The 9,797-nt window shown below is 59.1% G+C and overlaps 1 protein-coding gene across 1 annotated transcript; it reads right to left on the bottom strand.

The window, feature by feature from the left end:
• Positions 1–1,080: 1,080 nt before the first annotated feature.
• CISH (cytokine inducible SH2 containing protein) lies at positions 1,081–6,346 on the bottom strand. The gene is made up of 3 exons (XM_081160445.1): positions 6,048–6,346; positions 2,895–3,103; positions 1,081–2,664 (listed from the first exon to the last, which is right to left on the bottom strand). Exons 1-3 carry the CDS (start codon positions 6,065–6,067, stop codon positions 2,132–2,134), a joined length of 762 nt encoding a protein of 253 aa, XP_081016571.1. The 5' UTR covers positions 6,068–6,346; the 3' UTR covers positions 1,081–2,131.
• Between the last annotated feature and the right edge of the window lie 3,451 nt (positions 6,347–9,797).

A 9,797-nucleotide genomic window follows, 5' to 3' on the forward strand; every position in this document is an offset into this window, starting at 1 on the left:
CTGAGGCAACCAGGAACTTTACGCACCCCTGGCAGGGCCATGGTGACCTGGAGGAGGCGTGGCATCGGGCCCTGTAGCCGGCAACAGAGAAGGCGCCAGGCTGGGTGCCTGGGCACCACTCCCAGGAGAGTCCTCGCCTACTTCCTGCCCGCTCACCAGCACCAGCTCCATTCCACGGTGTTTGCTTTCTACCCTTTCCTGCCTCGGGCTCCTCACGCCTTCCCGCTCTCCAGGCGCCAGCACTGGCGGCCTCTAATCTGCAACCTCTAACGGCCTGAAGGTCGGGAAGCAGGAAGGTGAGCACCGTTTCTAAAACAAGGATTGGAAGGCTGTGAATGAGGGTCAGAGGCGCTGTCCTGTGAGGTTAAGCAAAGGTGCGGAGAGCATCAGGACACTGGCATCGCAGGCGCTGAGTGTCCCAGAGTCAGGCCATCAGGCAAGGGCGCGTTTTCATCTGAACCACTCTTCCACCCACTTTTGGTGGGCAGGACCCTGAGCGAGGGGACAAGGTCCCCCAACCCCACATGACCCCGCCCCACAGACCCTGCCTGCCAGCTAACAGGCTATTAGCTCCAGCTCAACCATCTGCCCACTGCACAGAACGAGCCCACCCCAGGCCTCCCTGTGCAGGAATACGAGCTGCCCAGTCACACCCTGGTGCCTCAGCTCTCCCTGTACCTCCTCCCTAGGATGACCGGCAGTGACTTCTCTGGCCGTTGGTCTCATCTCAAAAGATGCTGCCTCCAGGAGTGGTCCACAGCACCCACCCTCCTAGAAGACTCTGCTTTCAATCTTTAATTGGCATCTCCTGCTTATACATCTGAGGCCTGGTGCTCCTCTGCCACCCCCGGCACCGGCCTGGGCAGTGACCCAGCCGCAGCCCAGTGGGCCTTCCCCTCCTGCCTCCATCCTTCCGGGGGAGCCAGGAGGAATGAGAAGAGCAAGGCTGCACCCTGTCCCCTCCACTCTGCAATGGGCCTCCTGGCAGGGCCTGCTCAGCCACATCAGGTTCCTGGGCCTTGGATGACCCCCATGTAAAGTGGGATAGTGAGAATAAGTTCAAAGGGCACAGAACCGTGTACAGAACTCAAAAGGCCCCACTCAGGGCCCCACAAATAAAAGGTACAATTTTATTGTCATCATAGAAAAATCAGTGGAAGAAAAAAGACTACCAAACTGTGTTGTTGTTTTTTGTTATAATAATTATTTTATAAAGTCTTATCAGATATGTATCTTTCCCTGTCGCAGGGGACAGGCAGGCACCTTCCTGGGCAGGAAACGAAGCCAGCAGAGCGGAGTGGCAGCAGCAAGACCAGCTCTGTGCAGATGGGGCCCTGCCCTGCCGGGGGTGAGCGTCAGGCTCTGCTGCGTGCTGAAGCTTTGGCTCCATTTTCTTGTCCATTCGTCCACTCTCCCAAAACAGGGCTGGTGCAGAAGAGGGTGGACACATTCCCAGGTGGGGAGCCAGCACCAGGACTTCCATGACTGTCTTGGGTCCAGCACCCTGTCTCAGGATAGAGGTCTCTGCAGGGGGGAACCAGAGAAGCTTGGGCAGAGCTGGGGTCTCCAGAGCACTTGGGGCCCAGGGCAGAGAGGTGGGGTTGGGTCCCCCCTGAGACCAACCCAAGGATAATAAATAAATAAATACTGAATAGCTGTGCAGTCTCCAGCCTGGCCTGCTCCCCAACCAGGGGACCGTCACTGTCAACCTCAGTTCCTCTAGCAGCCATCCTCCTGAGAAAGTCAGGCTGGAAGGAGGAGGCCTGCCCCACCCTGCGACCTGAGCATCCAGGCGGCAAAGTCTACATAGTTCAGGAGGCTGCAGCAGGCGTGTGGGGACCCAGGCCCAGCCCAAGGGGTAACACAGGATCCTGCCTGTCTCCCTCTTTTCTGACACATGGCTCGCCACCATGGAGCTACATGTGAGCTGGGGGTGCGACCTCCAGGTTGCAGGATGCTTCCCACGACTCCTTGCCCTGCCCTTCCTCCTGCTGACTCTTCCCAGTCCAGCTGCCAGAAGCCTGTGGGCACCAAGATGGCTGGAGGAGAGACAGCGAGAGCCCAAGTCCAGCTGGGGCCAGCGTCCCCTCCAGAGGACAGCTGGATGAAGCCAGGATGCTGCTCGGCTGGGTCAGAGCTGGAAGGGGTACTGTCGGAGGTAGTCGGCCATGCGCCGGGGCAGTGGCAGGCAGTCCACGTCAGGCACCAGGCGGTTGATGACCAGGCGACACAGGTGCTGCAGGCTGCGGGCACTGCTCCTGCGCACGAAGGGCTGCACCAGTTTCAGATGCACCGCAGTAGCTGCGGGGGCTGGCAGCGCTGTGTCACCAGGCGCCTCTTCCTTAGAGACAGGCAGGGCGGGCGTGGGGGCAGGGTCAGGGCTGTCGCTTCGGGTGTCAGCAGCACAGGAGGCCACGTAGTGCTGCACAAGGCTGACCACATCTGGGAAGGCCAGAATGCGTGGCCTGGACAGGCAGTTGGAGTCCAGGCGGAAGCTGGAGTCGGCGTACTCAATGCGCACGTTGGTGGGGCCACGGGTGGTTTTGACCGACAGTGTGAACAGGTAGCTGGGGTGGGTGCTGTCACGTACTAGGAATGTCCCCTCTGGCATCTTCTGCAGGTGCTGCCGGGCCTCGCTGGCAGTAATGGAACCCCAATACCAGCCTAGGCAAGTGGAGAAGGGGCCAAGAGATTGGTCACAGTGGAAATTATGCGGGGGCACCAAACTAGGACAGGACTGTCTCTCCCCTTCATGCTTCCCCAGGAAGGGCTGGACCTCCCCCATCAGACTCTTCTGGGCAGGGCTATGCCTCTTGAATCAGGTTTAACAGTCAGAGCTATGCTTCCTCTTTCAGACTTGCCAGATCCAAGCCTGCCACCTTCCTCAGACTTACCAGATTCCCGAAGGTAGGAAAAGGTCTTGGCTATGCACAGCAGATCTTCCTCTGGGTCTAGCACCTTGGGCTCATTCTCTGGCTGGGCTGGGGTCTCCTCTGCTACCTCCTCCAGGAAGGCCCCGGCAGGCAGAGGCCGCATAGCTGGCTCAGGCTGGGCCCACAGGGGCCGCTGCCCAATCCGCTCCACAGCCAGCAAAGGACAAGATCTAGAAGTGGGTAGGTGGGCAGTGAGTGGGGGCCCTGCACCCTCCCACTTCCAAAGACCCCCATGCCCCAGACCGGCTACATGACTGTGTCCAGTCGATCTCACTATGAGCCTTAGCTTCCCTTCTGCCCACCCGTGGGCTCAATGAGTCCAGGACCCCACTTCCCAGTTATCATCACAAAATTCCCCTTGATTGCTTCCCTACATGTGGGTTCCCTTCTGAAAGAGACTCCTCCTCTCTCCTGTTGAACAGTAAGTCATTGCTCTATTTTGCATCAATCAAAGCCACAGATCATCCCCTGTAAGCATTTCTAACTCACAGTGGCCACTTGGTGTCCCCACCACACTGACAGGATTCAGTGCAAAGATGCCTGAATCTTTGGTGCCTTCTTGGCTGAGGTGGGCTGATTAAATGGCACTGGTCCTGGCTGGGCCATGGGAGGGACCTAGGTCCATACCAGGCAGGGGTTTAAACAGATCACTTTCCTATCCTGCTCTCTGCTCCTCCCAGCGGAGGGTCCTCGTGGGCAGTGGCCCCTAAAGGCTCTGGCAAGTACTACCTCCCATAAATATGAGCTCCTGACCAAGGGCAGGGTACTCACCCCCCCATTTGAGGTCCCACCCTGGGAAGCCAGCCCTGCTTGGCTCTGACCTTATGCAAACCTTGTTCCTCACTAGAGTGGTTTCCCCACTCGCAGGGAAGGGCCCTAGCAGCCCAGGTACTGCGTGCTTTGGCCACGCCATGTCCTCGGCTGGCCAGAGTTGGGTTGCTGAGCCTGTCCCAATCTGAGCAGTAGCTTCTTTCTAGTAGAAGCCCACCCAGCAGGATGACCCTGGGCTTCCTGGGAGTGAGGGACATGGCCCAGGTTCCCAAGGAAGGGACAGCTGGTCCTCCCTCACTGCTCACAAAATGCATCCTTAGGCCTCAGCTCTGGGTCTGGCCCTGCTGGCCCAAGATAATGAAATTATGGGCCCAACCCTCAAGGAGAATTTAGAATCCAGTCATAAAGCAAAGGGTGTCACGGGGGAGACAGGGTCTCCCTGCTCCTAAGCCAAGCCTGCCAGGCTAAAAGAAGGGGTTAGGGGAAGAGAAGGCCCTCCAGGCAGAGCTGACAGCATGGGCAAACAGCGCCAGATACTGCTCAGGAGGCAGGAAGAGATGGGCAGGGGCCAGAAGCAGGAGCCATATCCAACAGCGAAGGTTAGAGGTGACCCTTAGAAGACTTTAACAAATAAGAGCCCATAAGTACTCATGAGTAGAAGGGGCCACAAGACCCTGGCATACCACAGCCTGCCTCATACTTCTCCACACCCGCTCTGGCTGCACTCGGGGGGGCTCTGGAATCCCCCTCAGGGAACTGGAGGCTGAGTTCCAAGGAACTGGCTGGTGGCCTCCCTGCTGGGCCCCAGAGCTCAGCTCAGGCCCAGGAATCTTCCTGCGTGGTAGGCAGCTAGCCAGTCAGGCTGGTGCCTCTAGGGGCGACCACGTCTAGGCAACTTAGCAGGGCACGTGTGGGTGTAGGCAACTCCGGGGCTGACAAGGTGTCTGGGTGTGTGAATGGCTGTGTTGGGTTCACACGCTTCTGGTGACTGACTGTGTATCTGGGGAGGGGTGTGTCTCTGGCTGTGTCATCGGGGCGGGGGCGGGGGCCGGTGTGTTCCAGGTGTGGGTGGCCTGTACATGTGTGTGCCTGCTGTGGAGCCCACCCAGCCTGTGAGTCCTGCCCGGGGACACATGCCAACGGGGAAAACTCACCCCTGTGGGGGGACCCCTCAGTGAAGCTGGCAGCCCAAACTTACGGTTGAGAATTCCACTTCCTACCCCAGGAGGGCCCAGCTGGCCTGTGGCTGTGTGTGTGTAGGTCTTAAAAATCTCGATCCCTGACACCCAACTCTGGCCCTGAGTTTTACCTGTAGCAAAGTGAGAGTGTGGGACCCTGCAGCTGGGGAGGGGGAGTCTGAGGAAGGCAGCGGTGGTGGTGGGCAGTGAGGTGTTCAGGAGTCCCAGAACTCAGGGAGGAGGAAGGGAGATGCCGGAGACAATCAGGGGCAAGTACAGAAGTACATTCTTCCTGGCACCTCCAGGTCTCTTCCTTGGAAACAGGACTGCTCAGAGCAAGGGCAAGGGGCATTTCAGCCCTGCCCCACCTTCCACCCTTCCTCACTTGGTACCACCCAGTTCTGATAACAGCAGCCACTGGGCCACCGGGCTCTCCCCCGGGCTTTCCGAGCTGTCAGAGCAGTCTGGGGCGCATCAGACCCCTCCGCTGAAGGTGACGCCGAGGCTCTGGGCGTTCTGGGCGTTTGGAAAGAATGCGCCAAGAATGCTCAGCCGAGGCCAAGACCGTCTTATCAGCCCCTACCCCACCCCTGCAAGTCTTTGGGAAACTTGGAGAAGGGAGGCAGGATCCTAGACTGGGCTGTGAGGAGGGGTGAGGCAACTGTGGGGGCGCCCCAGGCAGGACCAGGACAAAGCCAGGCTCTCCTAAGAGCTGCTGGTTGGTAGATGCCAGCCTGAGGAGAGGCAAGGATCGCAGGCGGGTTCCCAAGAAGAGGCTAAGTGCTAGCCCGTGGCTGGAGAGGGGATGGCCAGGCGGAGAGGGGCAGGGGCTGGCTCAAGGTCACGGGCAGGCCAGGGTAGACGGCGTGCCCTGGGCGGGGGAGGGGGTCTGGGCTGGCGAGCCACGTCGCCCAGGAGGCGCTGCCCTCGGCGGCTCCCCGCTCCAGCCAGAACCCAAGCTGAGCCCCCCCTGCGTTCCTCCCGTCGCCAGCCGGCCCCCAGTTTCCCTACAGGGGCGACGGTGCGGTCACCGTGCCTCTCGTCCCTCCCGATGTCCTTCCGCGCTCGGGCCTGTCCAGCCGGCCAAGCCCTCCGGCACGCGGCGGGCACTCGCCCGCGCCCCGGGCGGGGCGGCTGGGCGCGGGCGGAGGGGGCGCCTACTCACCCCTGGACGCAGAGGACCATGTCCCGGCAGCGGCGGCGGCAGCTCGGGCGCTGGGGCTCAGCCGGACGGAGGCGAGCGGGCGCAGACGGAGCGCTCGGGCGGGGAACCGGGGCGCACGGGCGGCGAGCGGGGACTGGGAGGCGGCGGCGCGGGCGCGCCGGGAGGGCGCGGGGGGCGGGCCGGCGGGGCGAGGCGGGGCCAGCCGCCTAATCTTTTGTCCGCGGCGTCCCAGCCCTTCCCGGAAGCGACGTCTTCCTAGAATCGCCGGCCGCGCGGCCAGGCGGCCCGGGGGCGCGGGCGGGGGCGTCCGCTCCGGCGGCCGCGCGCGGGGCCGCGGAAGGAAACTCCTTTGACGGGTTTCCAAGAACTTTCCAGGAAAGAGGGGCGGGGCCCCTGGCGCCGGCCAATCGCAGCGCAGGGGGCGGAGTCGAGGGCCCGACGCTGACGCACGTGGGCGTGGCCTAGGGACGCGCAGGGAAAGACCGGATTCGGACCAGGCAAGGGGGGCGCTGCGGCTCCGCCGACCCGAGGCCGGGCTTCTTTTGTGCCCTTGACCTCGCTGGGGTCGGGCGCCCCGATTTCTCCGTAGACGGCAGCACGTGGGCGGGGTCTGTCTGGTTGCAGGCGCCTCTCGTGGGCCGCACTTGGGCTCTGGGTGTAGGGGGGTGGGGAGGTGAGCGGCGTGGGGTGGGGCTTGGGAGAGGGATGGGGCGGGGGAGGCCCCAGATCCAAGCAGGTCCACCTGGGGGGGGTCAAGCCCGTGGCCACCACGGCCAGAAGGATCCAGGCAAGAACACTTTCTCTGAGCGCATCCCAGCGTTTTGCACCTGGCAGGGCCATCCAGTGTCCGCCCATGCTGGCCTCTGGCCTGCACGCCAACCAGGGAGGAAATGACCACCCACTTGGGGAGGCGGGCAGGCAGGGAGGGTCAGCCCCCTGCCCCACTCCACAGTGAAGTCCACTTGTGTTTCTGTGCTGGTGGGCCTCCAAAACATGCGGAAGTGAGACGGGGAGCTGCAAACATCCGGAGTTAAACTGAGGTAGGGGGATAAAAGTAGAGGGATGGAGCCGTGACGGCCCATTCCATCCACATGGAGCTAAGTTTGATCCTCAACAGCTGGCATTGCCCCCATTTTGCAGACCAGAAGACTGAACCCCAGGGGAAAAAATGCCTTGTTAGGAGATACCAGGGTGGGAGTTTGATCCCAACTCTGAGTCATGAGCTCATGCTCCTACCTGTGACTTTCTTCACCTTTTCCAAGCTCACTGGACTCACCAAGGAGCATTTTGAAAGACCATAGGGGCTGTGTACACCTCCAAGCCCTTAGGCCGGAAGGAGGGTAAGAGAATTGGAGAAGTGGCAGGGTCCCCTTCCCCTCATCCCCCACTGCCCAGTGTATACCTCTGGTCCCTGGAAAGAAGCTGAGCTCAGGTCACCCACTTTGGTGGCTGGGGCAGCTGGAGAGCCCAGCATGGGGCCCCTGGGTAAGACAGTTCAATAGAAACTGTCCCATTACTATAAAGACGAAGGGACTTCACAGCTGCCAAGCAGCAGAGCTAGGACTTGAACCTGGCCCTTTCCCTCTAACTGTAACTGCTTTACTGAATGTTTACTATGTGCCAGGTGCTCTCAGTAACTTCCAGCCTCATTTCATTGTCTAACTACTACATATTGTTCTCTCCTTACAGGTGAGGAAACAGAGGCACAGAGAGGTTACAACATACCCTGGATCTCACAGCTGGCAGGTGTTTAGTTGGGGCTTGATGCCCAGGGTCCTAGTCCCTCCTCCATTTCCTCTCTAGGTGCCTGTGACATGCCAACTCTTAGGCATCCTTCAAGATCCAGCTGAAAGGTCCTCAGTGAAGCTTTCCTCCCCCCAGGCCAGTCAGAACACCATGGGTGTCCCCTTGAAGGTGTCCCCTACAGAAGTCAGTGATTGTGCAGTTCTGTGTGTAAACTAAACGGCCCCAAGGGCTTTGCCCTCCAACAACCCTTTGTAAATGACAGCGCTATGCACCTCCCCTGGTGCTGTGAGCATGGTGTGCCTCTGTTTCTCCCCAGGTGCCTGCCTGCCCCTGGCGTTGTGGGTCCCCTGGCCATCTCATTATCACCCCTTCTGCCCTGGCTGGTCTGCACCTGCCCCTCCTGACTGCTGGTCCTACACTGCCACCCGGTGGCAATTACTCTCAGGGTTTTACTTGCCACATCCATACATTATCCCTTCCAGGGTAACCCCTCCCCTGCTCCCCAGGGATGAGCCTTGCTCCAGGATTTCCCTTCTCTTCTCCACCCAGAGCAGTCACAAAATGGGTCACAACAGTACACAGCAGTGCCTTCCTCAAAGTCTGGCTCATTTGGTCTCTATATTCTCACCATGTACAGCCTCTTCACGAAGGATGTCCACATGTGTACGTGTGTGTGTGTGTGTGTGTGTGTGTGTGTTGGGGAGGTGGTATGTAGCTCTCCCGGGCACTCTCTGGACCCCTGGTCACTGTAAGCTATTCCAAAGGCCTCAGTCTCATCCTCTTGGACATACACCTATCATGCGGGCTGCGAGGCAGAGTCTGCCACCAGGAACCCACCCCTGCCCCAGCCCAGCCATTCCACATACTGAATCCCCCCATCAGAGTGCAGGTGGACGTGGCAGATAGCTGCTGGGAACATGGGCAGCAAGAGGGGAAACAATGAACAGTTGCAAAACACCTGTCTGTGTGGGACCGATGTGGGGAATGTGTGTGCTTGTGTAAGTCGCCATTGCTTATGGGGACTGCAAGGGGAGAGGCATCACCACTGCTGACTTTTTACATCTCTGTATAGTTTGAATTTATCATAATAAGCAAGCATTACTTACGTAATTAAAATTTTTTTATTTGTAATAAAAAGACATCAGTTTAAGAAATACAATTATAAAACTTTTAGAGAAATTGTAATCTAATTAACTCCATTTTTAGAAAACAAGTTATCTCAGAGCATGCACTGAGATGCCCTTGGCTGGCAAGAGGAGCCACCCTCTACCCTCTGCTGCTTAGTCCTCTGCTTGTGAATGGGACTCTGTTTGCTCAGCCTCGGGTTCACCCGTCCAACCAGTAGTCTCCAGAGGGAGGATCCTTCTCCAGCTTCCTAGCAGCGGAAGCTTCCAGATCTCAGGGCTTCCTTCAAGGCTCTGAGCTCTCGGATCACATTCTCACATGGAGCTCAGGGACAGAGGTCCTGGGTGCAGCTGGTCATAAATGTGTGTGAGTGTGTGTGTTGTGTGCTTGTGCATGCATATGTGTAAATGTGTGTGCACATGTGTATATGTGAACCGTGTGAGTATGTTTGTACATGTGGATGTGGGAGGGGGTCAGGGAGGCACACAAGAGGAGGGCATAGTTTGAGGGTAAGAGCTGGGCCCTGGAGTTGTTCTTTGGAGTTGGGATAGGAGCTGTGCCATGACAGCCTGCTGACTTCTGACAGGTTCCTTGGCCTCTCTGGGTTTCTCTGTCTTGTGTGTCTGTCGTGTCGGCTATATGGGATGGGTACAGCCCTCCCTTTTCAGTCCAGTGAGGCCATTGGGTGCCCAGGCCGAGCACTCACCTAGCATCTGCTCGGAAAGAAGGGTCCAGTGGGTCAGTTGAGGCTCTTGTCAGGGCCTTCTGTTTCACTGAACCCTGTTGGTTTGAAGGTCGCCTTAAGGAGGCAGGGCAGACACCCACGTGCCTCTGTGTGTGGAGGCCCTGGGGGGTCGCTGGTCCGTAATCCCGAAGCCA

Source organism: Miniopterus schreibersii (assembly GCF_964146895.1).
Source record: "Miniopterus schreibersii genome assembly, chromosome: 15".
Classification (NCBI taxonomy): Eukaryota; Metazoa; Chordata; class Mammalia; order Chiroptera; family Miniopteridae; genus Miniopterus; species Miniopterus schreibersii.